Here is a 26,442-nt window from a genome sequence, read left to right as displayed (position 1 = left end):
CATCATGGGATCATCCTAACACCTGCTCGTCACCCTGCCAGACGGCCTCAGATGTGGGCGCCCGCCTGCCTCGGGGCGGGGGGGGGGGCGGGGGGGACGGGACAGGAGGGATGGCACAAGAATGGCAACCAGGACACGCTGACGTGACTGTGACACTCCCGGGACTGCAGAGAAGGCGGAAACACTTGCTACGAACAACAAGCAAAACACAAACCCAGTGAGCAGCTAACCTTTCTGAAATCCCGCCTTAAGTCCTAAAAGGGCACCATGACATCTAGCCAAGGGCTCCATCACCACCAAGAGGGCCCTTTAGCACCGGGGAACCGCCGTCCTCCCAACAGCAAGCAAGGCCTTCCCGTGTCAACGGGGGGCCAGAGCTCCACCAGCAGAAAAGCGACGCTGCAGTGCATGAAGCCACAAGGCAGGTGGGATGCTGAAAGGTCCCAGTCCGTCCGACAGACGCCTTATGCCCAGGGTTTGTTTCTCAGGAATATTTAACCTGTGTAGGATGTCGGAGCGGATTCAAAATGACTCTGCACGGTCACAGCTTTCACTTTGCCTGGGTAAGGCGGAGGGGCTAAATGCATCAACCTCACTTAAGCTGAACTCCGGAAAACCCGTCTTTCTCCCTCGCCCGTCCAGCTCCAGAGACAGAACTGGAAGCTTTCGGGGTCAGGCCTCCTTGCTCTTCAAAAGGAACGGTCCCTGGGCCACAACCCAGGACCAGCTCTCGTAAATAACACGCCCTCGGAACGTGGCTTGTAGGGAGGGGAGGTTTCTAGATGCTCTCACGTGCTGGCTGGGAGGCCCGAGAGGGAAGAGCTACCGCGGTCATTGGTATTCACTGTACGTGAGAAGGGCTCGTGGCAGGAAGCACCAGCCTCACCTCCACCGAAACGGCCCCAACTCAGGGCTGCCGTGACCCGGAGGGCGCTCCGGCTCCGGCGCATGCTGCTCCACTGGACGGGACGGACCCGCTCTTCTTACGGAGCAAGGACGGGCGGCAGGGTCGCAGACATGGGAAGACCCTCGAGGGCCAGCTGACCCTCTTGGCGGCAGGGCCGTGGGAAGGACACGCGAGTTCACCGCTGAACAAACCAGCGCTTAGGGGAAGCCGTCCATCACGGCTTTTCGCAACCTGCCCCGAACGCTTCACCTCAAGCTCGGTGAAAAGGCTGCCTGAGACGGCTGCGTCAGCACTGTGCCTTTTCTCTGGCAAACCTGTCACTCGCGGGCCATCAGACGCAGCAGGTTAGGACAGACTGCAGGGGACGCGCTAAAACGACCGCCAGCGAACCCCGATTCTCGGCAGAGAAATGCGCAGCAAGTGACAGACGGGGCCGGATCGCGCGAGGACAGGCAGAGATCTCGGTTTGGCTGCTTAGGAAGCGCTTCCTCCCTGCTTCCCCTATGCACAGAGGCACGACAACAGCATGAAACGCGCTGCTGAGAGAGTGCCGTCCGGCGCGGGGCGGGCCGCTGGGACCCCGCAGCCTGCTCGCCCCTCAGACGCCTGCCAAGGCTGCCCGACGGCAGCCGTGTTTCCCTGTGAAAAGCCAGAGATGCCGCAGCCACCTGGGCGGTCAAGGCAGGCAACGGAGGGTGACAGCAGGCTCGGCTCGTCATTGCTTCGCACTGCAGAAGCCTGTGGACCTGCTGTGTCGAGAGCAGACAGGACACTCTTCTACTTCCCTTCTGCCCCCCCCCGCCCCCGCCCCCGCCACAAGGAGCCGTGGGAAAGAGACCCCAGCACGCTCCCCTCAACGCCAGCTTTGACGCCTGACCCCCTGAGGAAGGAAGCGTCCAGAGACACAGCCCCCAAGACGGGGTGGGAGTTGTTAGGTCTGGGGGCTGCTGTGCAGTTCAAGTCAATGGTTACAGATTTAGTTGCAAGGATACCTTATATTCACAAGAAAGCTAGAAACCAGTCTTTCCCTCGTTCTGATTCCGCCTGACTAATAAAGGCTCTGCTGCTGTGTGGGACGAGAAGGCCACCAGCCTCAAAGGGAGAACACCGTCCAGCCCGGAGGCTGCCACTTCACCACGTCCCCGTGGGCACGGCAGACGATGCGGCACGCCTGCCCCTGTCCCCACGGCCGGGCGGCGTCCTCGGGCGACGGACGTGCTCAGTCAGCCGCTGGAAAAACTCAGCCCATTGGGAACACTCGCTCCTTTCTGATTTTCCACGGCTTCTGCAAAACTCACGGCTTCGAAGACACTGTGAAAAAGAAGGTTTTCCTCTTCCTCCCGGCAGTACTCTCCCTGGGCCAGGGACGCCCTCACAGACGGGTTGCACTGAGCCAGCAGCACCCGGACGCCGACAGCTTCGTAGTCCCTGCGCACCTCTCTCAGCGTCTGGATCCCCGCCGTGTCCACGAACTGCACGGCGCTGCAGTCAAGCACCAGCGTGTGCAGCTCCGGGGCGTCGGGGGAGAGCTGCACGGCCAGGTCGTCCCGGGCCCCGCCCAGGGCTGCCGCTCCCTTTCTCCTCTTTCTCTTGGCTGCCTTCTTCTGAGCCGCCTTCGCGAAGACCGGGTTGAGGGTGGTTTTGTACAAGGCGGATTTGAAGTACTCTTTGTTTATGTAGTAGAGAGGGGCTACGAAGCGGAAAACCTTGAGGCCGGGCTTGGCCTGGAGGCCCCTGTAGGCAGCCGTGGATTCGAAGGTTTCGGAGCCCTCCACCCAGCCGAGCAGCGAGGCCTGGGGCTTCTGAGTGCGAAGGATGACACAGAACATGGAGAAACCCACGCCGATGAGCAGGCCCAGCTCGGTGCTGAGGAGCGCCGAGGACAGCATGGTGACCCACCAGATCACCGTGTCCACCCGGCTCACCCGCCACATGGCGGGCAGGTCCTTGAACTTGAGCAGGGCCCCCCGGAGGTTCACGATCGTGATCACCCCGAGGACGCTCTTCTGCAGGGAGTAGAACAAGGGCGCGACCACCAAGAGGACCAGCGCCAGGACCAGCGCCGTCACCACGCCGGAGACCTGCGTCTGGCAGCCCGTGGACTCCTTGACCAGCGTCTTCGCCAGCGCGGCGCTGGTGGTGAAGCAGTGGAAGAAGGAGGGGATGATGTTGCAGAAGCCGAGGGCGTACATCTCCTGGTTGGCGCGGACCGCGTAGCCGTGCTTCTTGGCGAACATCTCGGAGAGGGACACGGTGATGGCGAAGCCGATGACGGAGATGGCCACGGCGTCCGCCGCCACCCTGGGCACCAGGCTCCAGTCCGGCGCGCGGGGCGGCAGGAAGCCGGTGGGAATGGGCCCGGCGATGCTGGTGCCGTACCTGTCGTGCAGTCTCCCGAAATGCGACGCCAAGGTGGCCGCCACGACCACGAAGAGTTCCGTGGGAATGGGTGCCTTAAGCTTGGACTTGAAGCGCTCGTTCAGCTCCTTGGTGGGCAGAAGAACCAAAAGGCACAAGAGGCTGGTGACGAGGTCACAGAGGTTGGTCTGATGGATGTTCCTGAAGATGTGGCTCCAGGTGGCGACGAGGGAGCCGGGGCCGTGACTCCGAGGAAGCCGGAGGCCGAGGAGGTACTTGGCCTGCGACGTGAGGATAGTGAACGAGGCGCCGGTGACAAAGCCGCTCAGCAAGGCGTCCGAGAGGTAGACGGACACGAAGCCCACCTGGAAGAAGCCCATGGCCACCTGCAAGGAAGGACACACAGGGTCAAGGGCCGCGGAGAAGGGCTCCCGGGTCCCGGACTCCCTGGCACCTCGCTGCGGAGAGGCCCGGGACCCGGGCGGCCGGAACGCAGGGCGAGAGCACCCACGGGCATCTACGGCCCCTGCCCTCACAGAGGGAGCGCGCCCTCCTGCCAGGCGCAGGGCCAGGCAGCTTCGCCGAGGTCCCCCTGTGGCTGAGCAGCCCGGACCACACAGGATGTGGGGAGTCCCACCTGCTTAAGCAAGAGGCTCCTCAGACCTGAGGCGGCTCCGACAGCCTCGAAAAAGACGAACGTCTCAAGGATCCAAGAGACGTGATAAAAACGCCAACTGGAAAAATTCCAGTAAAAACGATGTGTTTTCTTTAAATTACCAATAGCTACTGCAAAAGGGATGTTTTAGCTGATAAAACAAAAAACGAGATTCACAGCAACATAGAATCACACTTTTTCTGTTTGTTTTTTTAGGGCTGCACGTGAGGTACATGGAGGTTCCCAGCCTAGGGGTCAAGTCAGAACTAGAGCTGCCGGCCTACACCACAGCCGCAGCAACTCACGGCAATGCTGGATCCTTAACCCACAGAGCAAGGCCAGGGATCGAACCCGCAACCTCATAGATCCTAGTTGGGTTCGTTAACCCCTGAGCCACGAAGGGAACTCTCTAGAATCATACTTTTAAATTACAGAACTCTCTCTCATTTTATTTTATTTTATTTTATTGATTTGCTTTTTAGTATCGCACACGCGGCACATGGAAGTTCGCAGGCTGGGGGTCTGGGGTCGAATCAGAGCTACAGCTGCCAGCCTACACCACAGCCACAGCAACGCGCGACCCCAGCCACGTCTTTGACCTCCGCTGCAATACAATGCCGGATCCTTAACCCACTGAGCAAGGCCAGGGACTGAATCCGCATCCTCACAGAGACCTCAGGTCCTTAACCCACGGAGCCGCAGTGGGAACTCCTGCACTATTTGCATCCGTATAGCCACATGTGCTCATGCCATACCACTTCCCACCTTAACTCTGCATCCTCAAACATGTAACATTTTGTATCTTTTTTTTTCTCCTCCCAGTGATTCCTCTGAACTCCACTGCCTCCTTCCTCATTCCTGGCAAGGATCCTAACGAAAGAGCCAACATGGGCTTGAGGGGCACAGCCCCTCTGCACACCGTGCTTCCCTGTCCCCCGTCCACGTGCACCTGCAAGGGAGCCACCCTCCCCTCCCCAGTCGGGCTCCGGGTGCCTGCAACAGAGAAGAGGCTTGACGCTGGCAGTGACTCCAGACGCCCAAAGGCAGAGGCGTGACGGTGGCTGCGACTAAGAGGTTGCAGGACAGACCCAAGAACTTCATTCTAGTCCTTCTCGCAGCGGCTAGAATGAAACAGTGGTCCCTAGCATGTCCCTCCCCAAAGGCCAAGAAAACTGTCTTCAGTGAGAGCCACGCACAGAGCAGCAGTCCTGGAAGCAGCGGGGGAGGCGGTGGTTTGAAAGCCCCTGCACGCCCCTCTGCCGAGCCCCCCTGTTACCCTGCGCCTGCAAAGGCTCTTCCACTAGCCAGCCACACGGAACTCCAGCCAATCTGCGAGTTCCCAATGGATAAAATCAACCAGTTGTACAGCGGGTCGGAGGTCCCTCTCCGACTTGAACTTTGAGAGCCAAATCATCAGATTCTGGCTGACTGAAATTCCCTGGTCAAGAGGAAGCCGGGGGTTCAGAAAACAAGCCGCTCTCTTACTGCGGAGGCCAACTCGACCTCTCACGCACCCCGGGCAGCCCGGCAACGACCGTTCACGTGATGATCCTGAGACCCTCGGATCTGAGCCTTCGCGCACAGCGATCTCTCCGCCAGAGACAAGCACCCGTCCCGCCGCCTCCTACCTGATAGACTCCGGCCATGAAGGTCACAGTGCTGCCAACGGCGATGGCGTAGCAACTTTTGTCGCAGGTCTCGTCTGCCGTCTGATTGAACGCCGAGCTCCCGTTGGAAAGCACTCCTAGGGCGGCAGGGGCGTGGGCCGCGTCATAGCCGGCTCTGGCTAGTTCCCGGTCGACCACTTCACCGATCATGAGGCAGAGCACTCCGAAAATGCCCACAGAGATGTGCCGGGACGTCCCCAAGAGAAAGTAGATGATGCTGGCAAAGAAGGAGGTGTACAGGCCGTAGACGGGCTCCTGGGCGGCCAGGAGGGAGTAGGCGATGGACTGCGGCACCAGCAAGATGCCCACGATCAGGCCGGACATGGCGTCTCCCAAGAGGTTCTTCTTCAGGTTGTACTTTGGGAGCCATCGCAACACAGGAAAGAAACCCAGGATCTTGTTTTTGGCTTTGGCCTGACTGCACTGGCAGCTCTTCCGCAGTCTCCTGAGGACAGCCTGCCCGAGGCTGGCACTGCGTCTCTCCCGAGGCTCCAAGCAGATCCTGGGACGAGGGCTGCGTGGCTCGTCCGTCTCCAGCGGCCTGCGGTCAGCGCCTGCCTCCTCTTCGCGCTCCAGGTGGATGCTGGACGGACGAGACTGGACGCCACCTTCGACCGAGTCCTTGGCGGAAAAGCCGTCCTGCTCTTCGCTTTTCAAAGGCATTTCTGGAGAGAGGTTTCGCCTCCTGCCCCGGAGAAAATACCCGGATAAGTGGCCACGCACGCCTCCCCGCGCGCACACGGACCGGGCCCGCCTGCCACTCGGGAGGGCTAGAGGCCCGTGGGGACGGGGGGTAGCCTGCCGTCACCTTCTGTGGTTGAGCCCCACTGGCCCTCATCAGGGCAAAGAGAAGCAAAGCACAACCCACCAGGCCAAAGCCGAGCCTCCCTGCGCCCAGGCCTCCCCGCGGCGCCAGCGCTCCAGGACCCTCCGCCGCCTCTGGGCGGCGTCTCTCTCCAGAAACGCTCTCGGGGTAGCTGTCTCCGCCTTTCTCCATGCGATTCACTGCCTTCTTTTCGGGGTGTCCACCCCCAGGGGCGCCGCCGGGAGGAAGAGCTCACCCTGAACCCCGACACCATCTTATCTCCAAGTCCCTGAAACAAGGAGTAGGCCCTCTTCGTTTTCCGAAGAACGAGTCCCTTCTACATGACACACCAGAGAGCACATGTGAGTAACAGAATAAAGACTAAGTGGAGTTCCTGTCGTGGCGCAGTGGTTAACGATCCCGACTACCATGCATGAGGACGCGGGTTCAACCCCTGGCCTGGCTCAGCGGGTTAAGGATCTGGCGTTGCCACGAGCTGTGGTGTAGGTTGCAGACTCGGCTCGGATCTAGTGTTGCTGTGGCTGTGGTGTAGGCCGGTGGCTACAGCTCCGATTCGACCCCTAGCCTGGGACCTCTATATGCCCTGAGTATGGCCCTAAAAAAAAAAAAGAAAAGACACATGCACCTGTACGTTCACTGCAGCAGTATTCACAACAGTCAGGACATGGGAACGCCCCAAATGTCCATTGACAGATGACTGGATTAGGAAGATGTGGTACATATATATACACAATGGAATACTACTCAGCCATAAAAAAGAACGAAAGAATGCCATTTGCAGCAACGTGGACGCAACTAAAGACTCTCATACCGAGTGAAGTAAGTCAGAAAGAGAAAGACAAATACCTTATGATATCACTTGCGACTGCAATCTAATACACAGGCACAAATGAACCTTCCCACAGAAAAGAAACTCATGGACTTGGAGAACAGACGTGTGGTTGCCAAGGGGGGGGGGCGAGGGAGGACTGGGAGGGACTGGGAGTCGGGGGCTAAGAGATGCGAGCTGCGGCCCTGGGGGTGGATAAGCAAGGGGATCCTGGTGTCCAGCGCAGGGGGCTCGCTCTGTTCACGTGTGATGGAGCCGGGTGGGGGGTGATGTGGGAGGCAGACTGTACACACGCGCGACGGGCTCGCTGTGCTGGACTCGGGAGCTGAGAGGATACTACACATCAACCATGAGAGAAAAACAAGAATCTTAGAAAGAAAGAAAGACAGACAAAAGGACTACGGAGAAACAGAAAGAGGTAAAAATAAGCAAAACGAGAGGAGGGACAGCAACGCCAAGGACGGGAAGTCTGGTCAGAGGAGAAGGACAGACGGGCGAAGCAGCGGCCCCCAGAGGGACGGCGTGTAAGCGGCCCAGCACCCTCGAGCCAGTGCCCTCGTGCCCCCGCTTAGGATGGCTTTCCGCCCTACTGCTCACCACGAGCCAAGCACTTCTGTTTTCTATTGTTGCTTTTTAGGGCCGCACCCGTGGCACATGGACGTTCCCAGGCTAGAGTTCAGCTTGGAGCTACAGGTACGGGCCTGGACCACAGCCGAGCCATGTGGGAGCCTTAGCCCACTGAGCGAGGCCAGGGATCGAACCCACGTCCTCGTGGGTACTGGTCGGCCCCGTTACTGCTGAGCCACGACAGGAACCCTCCCCCGTCACTTTTAAAACCTAGCTGAGTGCTCTGCTTCCGCAAAGCAGTGAGCAGTGCTTCCCGGCCGCAAGGACGGCATCTGGCCGAACGGACACCCTGGCGGCGGCACCAGCCACGCGCTGGTAGAGACCCATCCCCGCTCCGGGAGGAGAGGACGGCCTGTTCCCCTCTCTCGTCACCACCAAGGAGCAGGAACCCCGAGAGAGCAGCTTCCAAAACGTCTGAATGAGGGGAAGAAGGAACGAATAAACTCAATCCCGTCTGCGGCCAGGAAGAGAGAAAATGCATCAGGTAAAGGCCTCGGGGAGGTTCCTGTTTCAGAACTGACATAGAGACAGCCCTTGCAATGGAGCCCCTGCTGTAGTTCAGAGGTAAGGAACCCAACTAGGAACATGAGGATGCAGGTGTGACCCCTGGCCTCGCCCCGTGGGTTAAGGATCCGGCAATGCCGTGAGCTGCAGTGATGCGGCTTGGATCTGGCATTGCTGCGACTGGGGTGTAGGCGGGCAGCTACAGCGCCGATTCGACCCCTGGCCTGGGAACTTCCCTACGCCATGGGTGTGGCCCAATAAAAGCTTTATGTGTGTGTGTGCATATGTGTGTGTGTATACACGTGTCTGTATGTATAGGTGTATATATAGGTGTGTGTGTGCACGTGTGCATCTATGACTCTGTCGGGAGACATGTTTCTGCCGTCTCTTCTCAGCCCCTTTGCTGAAAACTCCACCTTGTCCTGCTCCCTGGACCCCATCTTCCTGCTTGGAGGACGGTCGCAGGGCTGGTGAAGGACTCCGGCTTGAGCACAGGGACCTAAAGGCAGAAGCGACGCATGGGCTCCGCTGAGGACCTCAGGCGTTGGTGTGGGCACGCCATCTGCACAAGCAGCTATGTCCCGTTAAAAGAAGAGGAAGAGGAACCTGTGGCCCCAGGGGTTTCTGAGCCGTCGTTAGCGGACTACGCATCAGCAGAGAGAAGCGGGGTGCAGACCGCGGCACGCAGACAGGCACGGCCTCCGCGGAAGCACCGCGATGGTTCCCTAGATGCTCTGCACGGAGAGCCAAGGCCAAGCCTCCTCAGATGCGGGTGACTGCTGAATGCCTAAAGGTCAGAGTCAAAGCTTTACCAGCTACCGGCTATGTGACTCTTAAGATACAGAAGAACTCCTAACATGATAAACCCCCCTCTATCCTGCACCTACCACCCTCCTCCCTCGGCAGTCACCCTCGAGAGCACAACGGAAGCAGTGGGGCTTCCTGAGGCGGGGCTCTTGGTCCCCGAGACCTCGAGTCCCCGGTTCCCACCCTTCCTTAAGAGAAAGGTCTCTGTGTCTTGTTTTATGTTACCTTTTGTCTTAAGTTTCACAGCCCCCGATCTTCAGCCCCATCCTCTGAGCTGGTCTCGGCGTATGTACGTGTGTGTGTGTGTGTGTGTGTGTGTGTGTGTGTGTGTGTATATGAATATGTGTGTATACACATGTACATGTGTGTATGTGTATATATGTATGTGTGTGCAAGTGTGTATATGTATGTATACGTGTATCTACGTGTATACATGTATATATAGGTGTGTGTGCACGTGTGTGTATATGTATACATTGTGTGTGTATGTGTATTGTACATGTGTGTGTATATGTGTGCGTGTGTATATGCATGTGTGTGTACGTGTATGTGTATATAATTGTATATATTTGTACGTCAATGTATGTATACGTGCACGTGTGCGTTTATATGTATGTGTGCATGTATGTACACGTGTGAATGTACGTGTGTGTATATAAGTGTACACATGTGTGTTTGTGTGTTTACACGTATGTGTGCATGTATGCATACATGTGTGAGTATACATGTGTGTATGTGTGTGCGTGTGTACATAGGTGTATACATGTGTGTGTCAATGTGTATATGTGCATATGTATGTGTGGATATGTGTGTGTGTGTTTATATGTATGTCTGCGTGTGTGCATGTATGTATACGTGTGTGTGTATGTATATATAGGTATGTATGCATGTGTGTGTGTGTGTGGCTGCGTATGCCTGATATTGCCAAGATGCCATGAGCCATTCAAGAGCCATTCAAGAGCACAGCATTTGTAAGCGTAACTCACATTAATTTTGCTTAGGACGGAGGGGCTACAGCCGGTCATGCCACTGAACAAGAGTGTGAACTAACAGGTACTTTGATGGTCTTGATAAACAGACAAGGAAGAAAGGAACGTACTTAGACGACCACTTACCCTGCGCAGGTCAATCAGACTGGAGGACACACACAGCCGCTCTTCATTCCTCAAGGCAACTGGTCTAGGATTCTCCTCTCACGTCCTGCTTCCAGGCCAAGCCAGGCGGAGTGCATTCCTCACGTCCTTCTACTTTAAAGTAGCTCTTAGGGATTTCTAGGTCAAAAGATTCCACACCTAAGATATGCAAAAGAGGCATAAGAAAAATCTAACAAAATGCAAATCTTGCCCTATATGGCAGCTAGCTGGAAAAAGGAAAAAGATAAAAACTGATGCCAGAAAGTACAATGGAGTGATGGAAGCTGTAAGAAAGAACAGAACTGAGGGAGTTCCCTTTGTAGCTCAGCAGTTAACAAAGCCGACTAGGATCCATGAGGATGTGGGTTCAATCCCTGGCCTCGCTCAGTGGGTGGAGGATTCGGCATTGCTGTGAGCCGTGGTGTAGGTTGCAGACCCGGCTCGGATCCCGCATTGCTGTGGCTGTGGTGTAGGTCGGCAGCTGCAGCTCCGATTTGATCCCTAGCCTGGGAACCTCCATATGCTGCAGTGCAACCCTAGAATGGCAAAAACAAAAAACCAAAAAAGAGAGAGAGAACAGAATTGAAATTCTAAAAGTGAAAAACACGGTAAACAGATAGAAGGAATGCCTCTGACAGGATCGCCAGACCTCACAGAGTCAAAGAAAGAATCAGAGAAACTGAAGATAGATGGAGAGAAATTACCCAAACTGAAACAGAAAAACAGAATTTTTAAAAAATCAGTAATAACGTAAGAGAACATTCAAGAGCTGTGAGACGTATTAAGCAATCTAACTTACACATAATTAAAACCCCAAGGAGTTCCCGTCGTGGCGCAGTGGTTAACGAATCCGACGAGGAACCATGAGGTTGCGAGTTCGGTCCCTGCCCTTGCTCAGTGGGTTAACGATCCGGCGTTGTCGTGAGCTGCGGTGTAGGTTGCAGACGCGGCTTGGATCCCGCGTTGCTGTGGCTCTGGCGTAGGCCGGTGGCTACAGCTCCGATTCAACCCCTAGCCTGGGAACCTCCATATGCCGCGGGAGCGGCCCAAGAAATAGCAACAACAACAACAAAAGACAAAAAAAAAAAAAAAAACCCAAAAGGAGAAGACAGAGAAAGGGTCGAAGAACCACTTGGAGACGTAACCATCAAGAATTTCCCACACTTAATGACACCAAACTGCCAGTCTAAGAGTCTCAGAGAATAGAAGAAGGACAAACACAAAACTAACAAAAGCGCAGCACCACCCCACCTGCAAGTGCCACACTCAGACCGCTGAAAAACAAAAGACAAAGGTAAAATTCTAAGGACAGCCAAAGGGGAAAAAAGCACTCAGTACACACGCAGGAACAAAGATCGGAGTTACAGCAGACTCCTCACCGGAAACCACATGAGCCAGAGGACGGAGAGATGCCTTCGCCACAGAAACGCACCTCAGAGTCTGTAATCAGGGAAAATACACTCGGAAGGATGAAGACAACATAAAAACTTTCTCAGGCAAAAAAATCGAGTGTGCGGAATGCACACCACAGAAATGAAGTCTAAGAGATGGAACAAATGAAAGTGAAATAATATCCATTTTAAAACAAAAAAATCTTTAACTGCTCTAAAAGACAACTGTTTAAAGCAAAAAGAGAAGTGCATTTGTTTATAGCACATGTAAAATAAAACACCTAATACGAGCACAACGAATGGAAGAGGGGATTAAGAATAATAAAGTTTTAACAAGAAATAAAAGGTACCCGAATTGGAAGGGAAGAGGTGACTGTCATTATATGTAGATGACACACTGCATATAGAGAAAAATATATATTTATATACCATACATAGAAACATGTGGACCTATATATAGAAAGCCCTCAAGACTCTACACAAAACTACTAGAACCGATAAATTCAACAAGGTAGCAGGATACAAGGTTAACATTCAGAAGCTGGTTGCATTTCTTCACACTAACAATGAAATAACAAAAAGGGAATGTAAAACAATACCTTTTAAAAATCACACCAAAAAAAAAAAAAAAAGACACCTAGGAATGAACCAGACCAAGAAGATGAAAGACATATACTGAGAACACTGAACATTAACACAGGAAATTACAGAGGACTCGAAGAAATGGAAAGGTGTCCCACGCCCCCAGACTGGAAGAATTAATGTTGTTAAAATGGCCACACGACCCCCAGCCATCCGCAGATTCAATGCGATCCTTCTCAAACAACCACGGCATTTTCCACAGAACTAGAACAAATAATTCTGACATTTACATGGCACCAGAAAAGACACAGAATCGCCAAAGCAATGCTGAGGAGAAAGAACGAGATGGGATGCACAGCCCTCCTAGGCCTCAGGTGATACTGCAAAGCTACAGTCATCAGAACAGCACGGCACTGGCACAGGAAAAGGTATGCGGCTCGACGGATGAGAACAGAGAGCCCGAAATAAGCCTGCATACACACGGTCAGTTTGTTTCTGACAGAGGAGGTAAGAATACACAGCAGTAGAAACACCGTCTCTCCCGCAAGCGGTGCTGGGAAAGGGGACAATGGCGTGGGAGTCAATGAGGCTGGAACGCACATCACACCGGGCACCAAAACAAACTCAAAATGGCTTAAGGACTTCGACATAAGCCAGGACACCAGAAAATTCCTACAAGGGAACACAAGCAAAACATGCTTCTCTTAGCTCAGTCTCCCAAAGCAAGAGCTAAAAATAAACAAGTGGGACCTGATCCAGCTTACGAGGTCTTGTACAGCAAAGGACACTCACCATAAGGAAAACACAAAGACAGTCGATAGAATGGGGGAAAGTATTTGCAAATGATGCGGTCAACACGGGCTTCACTTCCAACCTCAACGAACAGCTCATACAACCCAAAAACAAACAAAAAAGCCAACTGGAAAATGGGCAGAAGACCCAAATAGACATTTCTCCAAAGAAGACATACAAATGGCCAAGAGGCCCATGAAAAAACGCTCAACACCACTGATTAGAGAAATGAAATCAAAGTGAAAATGAGGGGCCACCTCTCGCCAGTCCGAGTGGCCACCACAAAGACGTCTACAAAGACCAAACGCGGGACAGGCTGTGGGGAAGGGCCCCTCCTCCTCCGTCCACGGGATGCGAGATGGGACACAACCCGCAGGGAGCTCAGGAAGCTCCACACAGAGCCCCGGATGAGCCAGCGAGCCCACGCCTGGGCACCCATCTGGATGAGCCTTTCGCCGAAAAGGACACGTGCACCCCGATGCGCCCTGCAGCACTTCTCACGGTCGCCAAGCCATGGAAGCAGCCCAGCTGTCCACGGACAGAAGGCTGGATCAACACGATGCAGCCAGTGTACACACCGAATACCATTCGGCCATGACAAAGAAGTAACGCCATTCGCAGCCACGTGGGCAGAGCTAGAGACTCTCTGACTAGGCGACCCAAGTCAGACAGAGACAAACGGCACATGATGCCGCTTACATGGGGCATCTGAAACGTAACACAAATGAACCTGTCTGTGAAACAGAAACACAGTCACGGACGAGAACAGAGCTGGGGTTGCCAAAGGGGCCAGGGTGGGGGTGGGGGAAGGACTGGGGGGCTGGGGTAGCAGACGGAGGTGAGCCAGGCCCTACTGCAGGGCACGGAGCGCTGCACTGGGGGCCCCAGGACCACCTACAACGGACGGGAGCGCCAAGTGTGTGTCTACGTGCATGCACACACACGTGGGTACGGAGCTGTGTGTGTGTGCATGCACACCCACATATGCGTCTGTACGTACACACGACTGAAGCAATTTGCTGTACTTGAGAAGGCAAGGCAACACTGTATTCAATCAGCTATATTTCAATTTAAAAAAGAATTATCAAGTCATAGGCTAGATATGAGGCAGGACAGTATGACGAGAAGCGAGGCTCTGACTAAAGGCGTATCATGTAAACTCAGGGGTGACCACTAAAACTTTTAAAGATGCAAACAGAAACTTAATTGTAGAGATAAAACAGAATCATAAAAAATCCCAATTACCCTAAAAGAAAAGACTCAAAACAGACGGGGAGGCATTGGGAACAGACAGAGCAGGAGGGTAAATTTAATCCAAACACAAAATAATCAGGTCGAATGTGAAGAGTCTGCAGATGCCAGTCACGGAGGCTGGTCTTAAGAAGTCGGACTCAACCGTGTGCTGCCCGTGAGAACCCACTTTAAGGTACAGCTGCAGGCGGAAGGACGGGCTTGCCCGACGGAGTCCTGGACGGAGCCGGCCAGTGCCTGAGCCGGGTAATAAAACGCAATTTCGAGACTCCGAGAATTGACCTGTTCTGGCCTGTCGGTGCTCTAACTGGCCTGCTCGACCTTCGCGACCTCTAAGTGGAAATGCAGCCACCCCCACACCCCAGCTTCACCCACCTGCCACCTCCGCGTGACCCGGCGCTGAGAGCTACCAGCGTGCGCCCAAGTCTCTGGGTCTCTGGGTCTCTGGCCCCCCGGCTCGCGACGCGCGAGGGGCTCCCCGGCCCCCAGCCCGAGTCCAGACACTGTCCGCCGTCTGCAACCATCCCAGCCAGGCCCCGAACGCGCCTCAAAACCTATCTTAGGAGTTCCCGTCGTGGCGCAGTGGTTAACAAATCCGACTAGGAACCATGAGGTTGCGGGTTCGGTCCCTGCCCTTGCTCAGTGGGTTAACAATCCGGCGTTGCCGTGAGCTGTGGTGTAGGTTGCAGACGCGGCTCGGATCCCACGTTGCTGTGGCTCTGGCGTAGGCCGGGGGCTACAGCTCCGATTCGACCCCTAGCCTGGGAACCTCCATATGCCGCGGGAGCGGCCCAAGAAATAGCAACAACAACAACAACAAAAATAATAATAATAATAAAACCTATCTTAGCACCCCAAACCATATAAAACGACACTAAAAATGCCCTGAGGCTGAACTGTAGGTGTGACCCAACCTCTGAAAAGCTTCAGCTCCTCGAGCGTGGATGCTTTTTCCAAAAGAGGAATGAAGATACCTTCTAAGCACACAACTGGAATACCAAAAAAACAGGAGGCAAGGCACTATTTAATTTCAGGTGGAAACAGCTACTTTGGAGCACGTTTCTCAAATATCTGTTGTTGCACCAAAATCCTCTCATTTCCCCAAGCCTGTGACTGCTTTCAAGTCTGGTGATCACCCTTGTTCACGACCATTAAGAAGTTCGTGTTTATCCCTGAAAGAGAGCCGACAGCCAAACTTGCATTTTAAGAAAACTGGAATACAGGTGACACATTGCGTGAAATTCCGTAAAACAGGATTCTCCGGTGTATCACCCAGGGCTGTTTCTCCGATACCCACACTGATCACCGCGCGTGAGGAAGTGAAGCATTCAAGAGGCGGTTCCTGCCGTAGTGCAGTGGCAAGGGGCCCGACTAGGATCCATGAGGCTGCGGGTTCGAGCCCTGCCCTCGCTCAGTGGGTTTTGGATCTGGCGTTGCTGCGGCTGTGGTGGAGGCCGGTGGCTACAGCTGCGACTGGACCCCTGGCCTGAGAACCTCCGTATGCCGAAGGTGCAACCCTAGAGAAGACCAAAAAAAACAAGAAAGCAAGCAAGCAAGCAGCCTGATCAGGTGACCAAAGAGCAGCACTGGCGCCAGAGCTGGCGAATTCCTGAGTGTCTAAGAGCCCAGGACTAGCAGAGCAGCAGCGCTGCTGTGCAAGCCTGACAGCAGCGGGCCAAAGTCTTTGAAATTTAGCCAACAAAAGAGAAACAATCCCCACTTCTGCTCAGTAATTACAGCACAGAGGCCTAACCAACATGCCTACCAAAGGGTTTTGTAACTTGTGAGACTGAAATGCTTTTGCAGAAGGCGAGAGTCTCAGAGCCTGGCAGCGTCGCCCCTGAAACACAGCGGTCCCCCACTCATGCCTGCGACGACGCCCCACGCGCGCTACGTAAAACGCAAGCTCAAACGCAGCTCCACCAACGCTCCCCTCCCTGCGCGAGCAAGTCCCTCCCCTTGCATCTAGGCTGGTCTTGCAACCTGAGCAGAAGTGACACTGCCACATCCAGTCCTCGACCCTAAGTTCTTGGCGACGGCTCTTTCCCCCTGAAGCCAGGTGCAGGGGGACCTCGAACTACCACGTCGTAAGGAGGCCGAGCTCATCGCGTGACAAGGACGTGGAGAAGCAGCAAAGCGTTAGATGTTCCAGTGAGGTTTCCTTGGAAGTTCCAGCACAGCCAAAGTGCCAACTGGGGAGTTCTCGTTGTGGCTCAGTGAGTTAAGGACCTGATGTTGTCTCTGTGAGGATGCGGGTTCGATCCCTGGCCTCGCTCAGTGGGTTAAGGACCCGGCATTGCCGTGAGCTGGGGTGTAGGTGGCAGACGCGGCTCAGATCCCGCGTTGCTGTGGCTCTGGTGTGGGCCGGCGGCTACAGCTCCGATTCGACCCCCAGCCTGGGAACCTCCATATGCCGTGGGAGCGGCCCTAGAAATGGCAAAAAGACAAAAAAAAAAAAAAAAGACGTGGCCCGGATCTGGTGCTGCCATGGCTGTAGCACAGCCCACAACTGCAGCTCTGATTCAACCCCCAGCTCGGGAACTTGCACCTGCCGCCAGTGCGGCCGTTAAAAAAAACTCAAGCGAAAGCAAAGAACCGAGTGATCCCAGCGGACATCCTCAGAGGAAGAAAACCACCCAACTGAGGCCACTCACGCCACCCGCAGGACCAGGAGAAAAAACGTTCTTAAGTTTTGGGCAACAGGTAACTCACAGCCTCCAAACCTGCCCATCATCAACTGCATGTAACTGCATCCTGAGACGCCACAAGAGGCTTGTTGGAATGTCTTTCTTCCGACAGATTTTCACCGGCGTGTTCACGAGGAGTCTCGGACCACGCTCGAAACGAGCATCACCCCGAAAGGCAAAGGGGGAAGCGCCAGTCCTGAAAGTCTCCCTCCGGGACAACCCCAGACTCACCGGGCAGGTGCTGCAGTGATGACCCGCGCCTCTGGCTGAGGGCGATGCTTCCTTCCTACAATAATGGAGCGATTCGTTTAAAAAAAAAATAAAACAGGAGTTCCCGTCATGGCGCAGTACGTAACGAATCCTACTAGGAACCATGAGGTTGCGGGTTCGATCCCTGGCCTCGCTCAGTCGGTTAAGGATCCAGTGTTGCCGTGACCTGTGGTGTGGGTTGAAGACAGCACAGGCCAGTGGCTGCAGCTCCGATTCAACCCCTGGCCTGGGAACCTCCATATGCCGCAGGAGCGGCCCTAGAAAAGGCAAAAAGACCAAAATAAGTAAATAGGTAAATAAAACATACAGACAGAAAACAACCTTTTTCTGACAGAGCCCATGAAAAGCCATCTTGCAACTGTATCTCCCTTTCAGGCAACCTGAATTTGTTACCCAAACCCTCGTGGCTACTATTTTCCCCCTTCACAGAAGCGATAGCCAAGAACACAACCCCAAGCCGCCTTTTCAAGCGCCTGACCTTACTGGGGTTGGACTTAACGGTTTAGGAACCTGCTGGAGCCAGGATGTTCCCTCCCTTTCGAGAATAAGACGCTGATTCATCATAAAATCAGTCAATTACGAAAACGAAAGCTGCCAAGTCGCGTGACCAGCGCAGCTCCGCAGGGACACTTTGTGAGGCCCTGGGCTCTGCCACCCGCACCGGAGACCCAAGGACGAGGGAGGACGTGGGAAAGGGCGGCGAGACGGAGCGAGAAGGAGCGAGAGGGGAGCCCAGCGGGAGCCGCGCTGGGGCTGGGGAAGGAGGAGAAGCGGGCCTGAGGGGTCGAAAGCTCTGGAGGCTGAGGGAGGGCGGGGCGGCAAGGCACGTGGGCAGAGTCTGGAGCGCCCCGACTGCCAGCCTAAGAAAGGCAGACTTTCCGGAAACGAACCAACCAAAACACGAGCAGAAGACTCGAACAGACTCCTCTCCAAAGACGACATACGGGTGCCAACAGGCACGTGAAAAATGCTCAGCACCCCTGATTATTAGAGAAACGCAAATCCAACCACAATGGGGGAGCCCCACACCCGTCCGAATGGCCGTCCCTCATAAATCCACAATAACAAATGCTGGGGTGGGGGGGAGGGTGGAGAAAAGGGACCCCTTCTGCACTGTTGGCGGGTGGGTAAGCTGGAAGAGCCACAATGGAGAACAGCAGGTTCCTCAGAAAACTAGGCATGGAACCACCCTATGAGCCAGCCATCCCACGCCTGGGCACGTCTCCAGACAAAACTGTAACTCAGAAAGACACGTGTGCCCCTCTGTCCACTGCAGCACTATTCACAACAGCAGGACACGGAAACAACCTAAACGTCCTCTGACAGATGCATGGATTAAGAAGACTTGGTACATACACACAATGGACTACTACTCAGCCGTCAATAAGAATGAAACCATGCCATCTGCAGCAACACAGATGCAACCAGAGACTCGCACACTGAGTGAAATCAGAAACACAAATACCAGGAGTTCCTGTTGTGGCTCAGCAGAAATGAATCTGACTAGTATCCATGAGGATGCGAGTTCGATCCCTGGCCTCGCTCAGTGGGTTAAGGATCTGGCGTTGCTGTGAGCTGAAGTGTACTTGGCAGATGTGGCTCAGATCCCGCATTGCTGTGGCTGTGGTGTAGGCTGGCAGCTGTAGCTCCAATTCAACCCCTAGCCTAGGAACTTCCATATGCTGTGGGCACAGCCCTAAAAAAAAGGCAAAAAAAAGGAAAGAAAAACAAATACCACGAGATCACTTACATATGGAATCTAAAATATGACACAAATGAACCTGTTTACAGAACAGAAACAGACTCTCAGGCATGGAGAACCGACCTGTGACTGCCCAGGGGGAGGGGAGGGAGTGGGACGGACGGGGAGTCTGGGGTTCGCAGATGCAAACTGTTCCATTCAGAATGGGCAGAGAGGAGTTCCCTTCGTGGCACAGTGGTTAACAAATCTGACTGGGGACCATGAGGTTGCAGGTTTGATCCCTGGCCTCACTCAAGGGTCAAGGATCTGGTGTCGCCATGAGCTGTGGTGCAGCTCCAAGAGGTGGCTCAGATCCGGTGTTGCTGTGGCTGTAACATAGGCCGGCAGCTGCAGCTCTGATTCGACCCCTAGCCTGGGAGCCCCCATATACTAAGGGTGTGGCCCTAAAAAGCAAAAACAAAACAAAAGTCTGTTGAATATAGGCTTGACCTGGTTTTAATTAATTATTTATTTTGCTTTTCTGCTTTTTAGGGCCGCACCCACAGCATATAGAAGGTCCCAGGCTAGGGGCCGAATCAGAGCTATAGCTGCCAGCCTATACCACAGCCACAGAAACACAGGATCTGAGCCGCGTCTGCGACCTACACCACAGTTCACGGCAATGCCGGATCCTTAACCCACTGAGCAAGGCCAAGGATCGAACCTGCAACCTCATGGTTCCTAGTTGGGTTCATTGCCACTGAGCCACAATGGGAACTCCCAGGTTATTTTTTAAAGTTACTTTAACAAAAAGATTTTTTCAAGAAGAATTAACTCAGACTTTTAAAATCTGATTTTTGTTTCTTTGAAAGATCACTGACACGTTGCACTGACAACATGAGACGGCACAAACCCCGTGGAAGACAGGCTGGCAGTGCCTCCGCAGTTGCAAAGAACTGCTAGGTGACCCAGCAACTCCGCCCCAAGGAGCACATGGCAACGGCATGGCTGTACACCAGCTTCCTAACGGCATTACTCCCAGCAGTCAATGGTGCCAACAACCCCAGTATCCATCCACAGACACATGAGGAGTTCCCGCTGGGGCTCAGGCGGTTAAGAACCTGACAAGCATCCATGAGGATGCAGGTCTGATCCCTGGCCCCACTCAGTGGGTTAAGGGTCCAGCGTTGCTGTGAGTTACGGTGTAGGTCACAGACTCGGCTCAGGTCTGGCGTTGCCATGACTCTGGTGCAGGCCGGCAGCTGCAGCTCCCTTTCGACCCCAGCCTGGGAACTTCCATGTGCCGCAGGTGCAGCCCTAAAAAGGACAAAAAGAAAAAAAAAAAGGTAAATGGGGCAAAAGTATGGTCTAAGCCACACAATGAAGTATAACTTACTAGTCACGTAAAAGAAACGAAGTTGTGATACTCTTCCTCTGTAACACAGACGAGCCAAAGGCCAGATACAGAAGGACACACACTACATGGTTCCACTGCGATGAAACACCCGGAACAAGCCAACGTCTAACAGATTAGAGGTTGCCGGGGACAGGGGATGGAGGGTTACTGCTTAACGGTGACGGAGTTTCTGTTTCAACTTTTGGAAACAGATTGCAGTTGTAGTGGTGGTTACACAAAGTGAGAATGTACTTAATGCTACTGAATTATACATTTAAAATGGTTAAAACGGCCAGCGCTGGAGTTCCCGCTGTGGCTCAGTGGTAATGAACCCAACTAGTACCCATGAGGATGCGAGTTTGATCCTTGGCGCCACCACGTGGGTTAAGGATCCACATTGCCATGAGCTGTGGTGTAGGTCGCAGACGTGGCTCAGATCCCCCATTGCTATGGCTGTGGTGTAGGCGGGCAAATACAGCTCTGATTCAACCCCTAGCCTGGGAGCCTCCATATGCTGCAGGTGTGGCAGTAAAAGGACTAAAAAAAAAAAAAAACAAAAAAAAAAGGCCAACGTTAGGTTAGATATGTTTGAACATACACAACCAGAAGGGAACAAAGCACAGTACTGCGGGGTCTTACACGACACCTGGAATGGGATGACATCCCTGGAAGCAAACTGTGAGAGGTAAAGATGCGTGATATAAGCCAGAATGCCATCCCATTAATAACAAAAACTTACAGCAAAACAAAGGAAATAAAGCATTATCACAGGAAGTACGAAATAATCCAAATGAAGACAGAAAGCAGAAATAAACACTCGTATATAAAATAACCTAGGAGCTCCCTTGTGGCTCAGCAAGTTAAGGAGCCGGTGTTGTCACTCCAGTGGCCTAGGCTGCTGCTGTGGCGCAGGTTCAATTCCTGGCCTGGGAACTTCCACGTGCTTTTATTTTTTGAGTGGCCAAAAAATTCAAAAAATTAAGATAAAATAACCTAGAGCTAAAGTTTGCGGAAAACTTGCAACATTCTAACATTAACCCAATTATTACTGCAAAAAAAGTCTCCACCAAAAAGTCTCTTCAGTGGAAAAACCTCAGCTACAGTAGGCTGGAAGAGGCGTGGACTGTGCAGTCCCCAAGTAATTTTCCAGCACTTACACGGCTTAGACGCAGGCCCGAGGCCAGAATCAAAACCCGTGCAATTCACACCTACTCCCTGTCTGGGGACTGCTTGTTCCGAAACCCGCTGCAAGACGGCTGCGCCGAAGGGGCGGCCCCGCTTCACAAGCCACCGACTGTTCCCGCTTCGCCGCATCTGCATCCTCATCCCCCTCCCGCCCCCGTGGTTCGTGGGGGATTTTTCTTCCCGAACTACGTGAAAGCTGCACCAGCCCTCGCCTTCCACAGGGAACTGGACCCAGGTTTCTGCCCACCAGCCCATGCTGCTGCCTGGTCTTCGGGGGGGGGGCACCATGAACAACGGGGCGCCGCACCGTCCGAGGCCACCCTCGGGACACCCGCCGTGGCTCCGCACGGCCTGCCAGGCGCGCTCCGCGGCTGGGCAGACGCGGCTCTCGGCCAACCAGCCTCCCACGGCTTCCGCCCCCGCCCGTGTCCCCGCCGCCGGTGCAGGAAAAGACGAGGGCTCCTGGCCCCCTCGGGGCCTCTGGTCACCCCATTCCTTCCGTCTGGACGCCGGTCCCTTCTGTGGCCACCTGGCCTGGTCCTTTTCTAATCCTGTAAGGCCCACCTCCAAGGCCACAGGAAAACGGGGCTGCAACATCTTAGGCTCTCCCGACACAGGACACGCACCTACCGAGCACCTGAGCCGACAAGTCCCTCAAACCCGAGTGTCCTTTCAGGGCAGACAGCAGGTCACTCTCATCTGTACAGAACCCAGACCTGAACCCACCTCTCCCACCAGCTACGTATGGTTATTCATCTATGTTGCTGAAATGAATCAACGGGTCGAGTTTCAATCTTCCTGGAGTTCCCACTGTGGTGCAGTGGGTTAAGGACCTGGCGTTGCCACCGCTGTGGCGCAGCTCACAGATGCGGCTTGGACTCAGTCCCTGGCCCAGAAACTTCCATATACTGTGGGTGCAGCCAAAATGGGGGGAAAAAAATTCCTCATGTTCCAGGTATCACAAATGATTAACGACATCCATTGAAGTCTGTGATACAAAAGGAACCCGCACCACAAGGCCGGCAAAGGGGCCGCAAGCACGATGACGCACGGGTTCTTGTATCCAACCTAATACGAGATAACCAAGCCCCGAGGAAAGCAGCTTAGTGTGAAACCCAAGAAAAGAGCTGCTCCTTGCACAGTAAGCCACTGCTTTCAAGGTTCCATCCCCATCTTCTCCTTGCTTCTTCAATCGACCTGAGAGCAGACTCTGAATTCCTCTTCCCCAACACGGGAAAAATCCACGTTTAGCCACTTCCTCAACTAGCAGGACCAGATTCTCAAATCCTCATCTTTCAACGTCCATGCTTGGCTCTTTCTAAAAGACCACAGTGCCCCTAAATCTGTTTCCTTGCTGAGAGTCTTAGGAGCTAATTCAAAGCATTACTGTTGTGGCCAGGTGCTCAACTCATTCCTGAGTCTATCATTCATTTTAACAATCAGTACCGTTCGCGGCTGTATACCCGGTGCCTTGAACCATGTACAGCACTGACAGGTGCCTAACAAACTTCTGTTGAGCAAATGGACGAAGAATCATTTAAGACCTACGCGGCAAAGCAGGACTTACTCCCGCTGCCCACTCCCACACACCATAACCAAGCTTGTGTCAAGAAGTTAGAGGCTGGTAGAGTTGCCGTCATGGCACGGTGGTAACAAATCCACCTAGGAACCATGAGGCTGCAGGTTCGATCCCTGGCCTCGCTCAGTGGGTTAAGGATCCGGCGCCGCCGTGAGCTGTGGTGTAGGTTGCACATTCGGCTCAGATCCCACATTGCTGTGGTTGTGGCGTAGGCCGGCAGTTGTAGCTCCGATTTGACTCCTAGCCTGGGAACTTCCGAATGCCGCGGGTGCAGCCCTAAGAAACAAAACAAGAAAAAGAAAAAGAAATTAAAGTCTGGCCAGCCTCTCTTGGGGATTTACACTCATTAAAAAGACTGTCGGAGTTCCCATCATGGTGCAGCAGAAACGAATCCGACTAGGAACCAGAACTTTGCAGGTTCAATTCCTGGCTTCCCTCAGTGGGTTAAGGATCCGGCATTGCCGTGAGCTGTGGGGTAGGTAACAGACATGGACTGGATCCTGCATTGCTGTGCCTGTGATGTAGGCCAGCAGCAGCAGCTCCAATTAGACCCCTAGCCTGGGAACCTACCTATGCCACGGGCGCAGCCCTAAAAAGCAAAAAAAAAAAAGATTAAAAGGAATGTCAATGCTCAAAAACACACTCAGTGAATCAAATCTAGGTCTCACCAAAGCCCTGACACGGGATCTCTAGCTCCTCCCGCAGGAGGCAGCCAGCTGTAGCCCAATGACACCCAACACGGGGATGTGCTGAAACGCAGATTCCCGGGGCAAACCCAGGGATGAGACCCAAGATGCGCCCGGGTGACTCCGAGCCACTGGGCCAAGGACCTTATCTGGAGAATCACGAGGTATGTTCTGGAGTCAGACCGATCTCCACTGAGATCCCAGCTACACTGGTCAACAGCTGTACAGCACTGGGTAAAAAAACGTCATTTTATTCAGCTTAGCTGCTCACCTGTAAACTGAGAAGAGCATTACGCAACTTGCAGTGCTGTCTTAAAACTAACCCAAGCACAAGTTCCCCGGTAGCCTAGCGGGTTCAGGATCTAGTACGGTCCCCACCGTGGCTCAGGTCACTGCTGTGACATGGGCTCAAGCCCTGGCCCGGGAACTTTTACGTGTCATCAGCACAGCCAAAAAAAACTAACCTGGTTGCTCCCGTCGTGGCGCAGCAGAATCGAATGAGACTTAGGAACCATGAGGATGTGGGTTCGAGCCCTGGCCTCACTCAGTGGGTTAAGGATCTGGCATTGCCGTGTGCTGTGGTGTGAGTTGCAGACCCAGCTGGGATCCTGCGTTGCTGTGGCTGTGGCGGAGGCCAGCAGCTGCAGCTCTGATTCGCCCTCTGGGAACTTTCATGTGCCCTGGGTGCAGCCCTAAAAAGATGAAAAAATAAAGTTTTTTTAAAAACCTAACCCAAGTTAAGTACATGGCACAGGACTGGCACACAGCATTTGCTTGATGACAGCTATTCGTCTCCATCCCTCCTCCTTCTGAGGGGAAAAAAAAAAAATGGGCTTACTTCTTGCCAACAGGTGTGGCTCCCCGTTTTTACTGACTGAACTTTTTTTTTTTTTGCTTTTTAGGGCCGCACCCACCGCACATGGAAATTCCCAGGCTAGGGCTGAATCGGAGCTACAGCTGCCGGTGTACACCCCAGCCACAGCAACGCGGGATCCCCGACCCACTGGAGGGAGGCCAGGGATCAAATGCACATCCTCACGGGCACTAGTCAGCTTCACTTCTGCTGCTCCCCAACAGGAACTCGCTGAAGGGAGAATTTGAGCTCATTCTTAGACTTGAGCAAGATTACACGACACCAGGTCCTCAATAAAACATAAAGGGTGGATGATGAAGAGTTGGCAAGAGACTAAGTTTGTGAAACGGTGTCTGGAGGATGCAGATGGTATGAAAAGGGGTTTATCAGCGCCCAGGCTCAAGCGCTTAGACTTTTCAGTTGTTCAGTGAGGACTCTGACAAAATAATCTAAAGATGGAAGTACTGTGCCTTTTACCGCCACACCTGCGCCATATGGAAGTTTCCAGGCTGAGGCAAATGGGAGTTGCAGCTACCTGCCTACACCACACCACGGCAACGCCGGATCCTTAACCCACTGAGAGAGGCCAGGGATTGAAACGCATCCTCGTGGATACCAGTCGGGCTTGATACCGCTGAGCCACAACGGGAACTTCCACCGACTGACCTTTTAGGACAAGACTTCTGCTGAATCCAATGCTGGATGTCACATCAGTTCCAGATTTCACACCAAGAGCCCCAGCGACAAGGAGGACAAAAGGGCACTAGAAGGGGTGTCCGGGAGGAGTTTACCTCCCTAATGTTTCCAATGCACTGCGGTCCCTGGTCTTTGTGAGGAAGGGGCCCCGCCTGATAATTTATGAGTTTGGTAGAAGGGGGTCCGATTAATTTATGAGTTTGGAAAAGGGGGTTCAAGTCTTAGCCCTGCGAGTGACTCCGGTTCTGATTTCAGGCCAGGCTCTGGCCCTCTCCGTGTCCTCTCAGCGTCTCCACCCATCCAGCGAAATAATTTCAACTTAGGCTATGAGTCCCAAAGAAGCGCAGGTCCTGGTTTGCACTTAGCCAGGCGTGCCGCTTTTTAAAGCCAAGATAATCAAGTCCTCTCTCCGCCGGAGCCTCGGTTCCCCCATGTGTCTAAGGCGCTGGGGGCGTCTCTTAGCTCCCCGGTCCTGCTCCCAGGTATCCAGGTCCGCGACGAGCACTAGGGAAGGTGCGGGGACCCGGAATGATGGGCGGCCGGGGGTGGGCAGCCCTCAGCCGCAGGAGTGGGGTCGGGATCACCCCAAGGGGTGGGGACCGGGGCTCCGACGCTAGACCCGCCTCTGCCCTGAGGACCAAGGACGCAGCCCCACGCACGCCCCCTCCCAAGCCCGGCCACCGCGCCCGCGGCGACCCTTGGTGCGGGCGACCCCTGGTGCGGGCTTCCTCCCACCGCGCCCGGGACACAGCTAACCGCGCGGAGGTTGGCACCGCTCTCTCCCCGCGTCTCGAGACCGCTCCCCGCTGCTCACCTCTGGGGTCCGAGCACCCTGCGCGCCCTCGCTCCCAGGCGCGTCCTCCGCCGTGGCGGGACCGAGCTGACTCGGCGACGCGGGCAGAGGCTGCCCACGCCCGGCCGTGCCTCGCTTTTAAGCGGCGGGTCCCCTCGTCCGCCCATCGCCCGGCCCCTGCAGAAGGCGGGGCCGGCCGGTCCCGGGGAGGGAGGGGAGCGCGGCGGCGAAGCCCGCAGGTGCCCGCCGAGAGGGGCGGAAGGCGCCGGGCGGAATGCCCGCATGCG

The 26,442-nt window shown here is 54.3% G+C and overlaps 1 protein-coding gene across 1 annotated transcript; it reads right to left on the bottom strand.

Moving 5' to 3' along the window:
• Nucleotides 1-1,882: 1,882 nt before the first annotated feature.
• On the bottom strand, nucleotides 1,883-26,306 carry SLC26A2 (solute carrier family 26 member 2). The gene is made up of 4 exons (XM_047779040.1): nucleotides 26,177-26,306; nucleotides 10,296-10,472; nucleotides 5,549-6,272; nucleotides 1,883-3,651 (listed from the first exon to the last, which is right to left on the bottom strand). The coding sequence occupies exons 3-4, from the start codon at nucleotides 6,248-6,250 to the stop codon at nucleotides 2,131-2,133; spliced, it is 2,223 nt and encodes a 740-aa protein (XP_047634996.1). The 5' UTR covers nucleotides 6,251-6,272; nucleotides 10,296-10,472; nucleotides 26,177-26,306; the 3' UTR covers nucleotides 1,883-2,130.
• Between the last annotated feature and the right edge of the window lie 136 nt (nucleotides 26,307-26,442).

This window comes from Phacochoerus africanus, chromosome 4 (assembly GCF_016906955.1).
Source record: "Phacochoerus africanus isolate WHEZ1 chromosome 4, ROS_Pafr_v1, whole genome shotgun sequence".
In the NCBI taxonomy this organism is placed as follows: domain Eukaryota; kingdom Metazoa; phylum Chordata; class Mammalia; order Artiodactyla; family Suidae; genus Phacochoerus; species Phacochoerus africanus.
Note: the sequence above shows the minus strand (reverse complement) of the source record. Positions and strands in the feature narration are given on the sequence as shown.

Bases quoted from the DNA above. Each gene is read 5' to 3' on its own strand.
- SLC26A2 (XM_047779040.1), bottom strand. From the start codon at position 6,250: ATGCCTTTGAAAAGCGAAGAGCAGGACGGCTTTTCCGCCAAGGACTCG. The intron at 3,652-5,548 runs GTAGGAGGCGGC...CCTTCCTTGCAG, and splicing joins TCATGGCCGGAGTCTATCAG to GTGGCCATGGGCTTCTTCCA.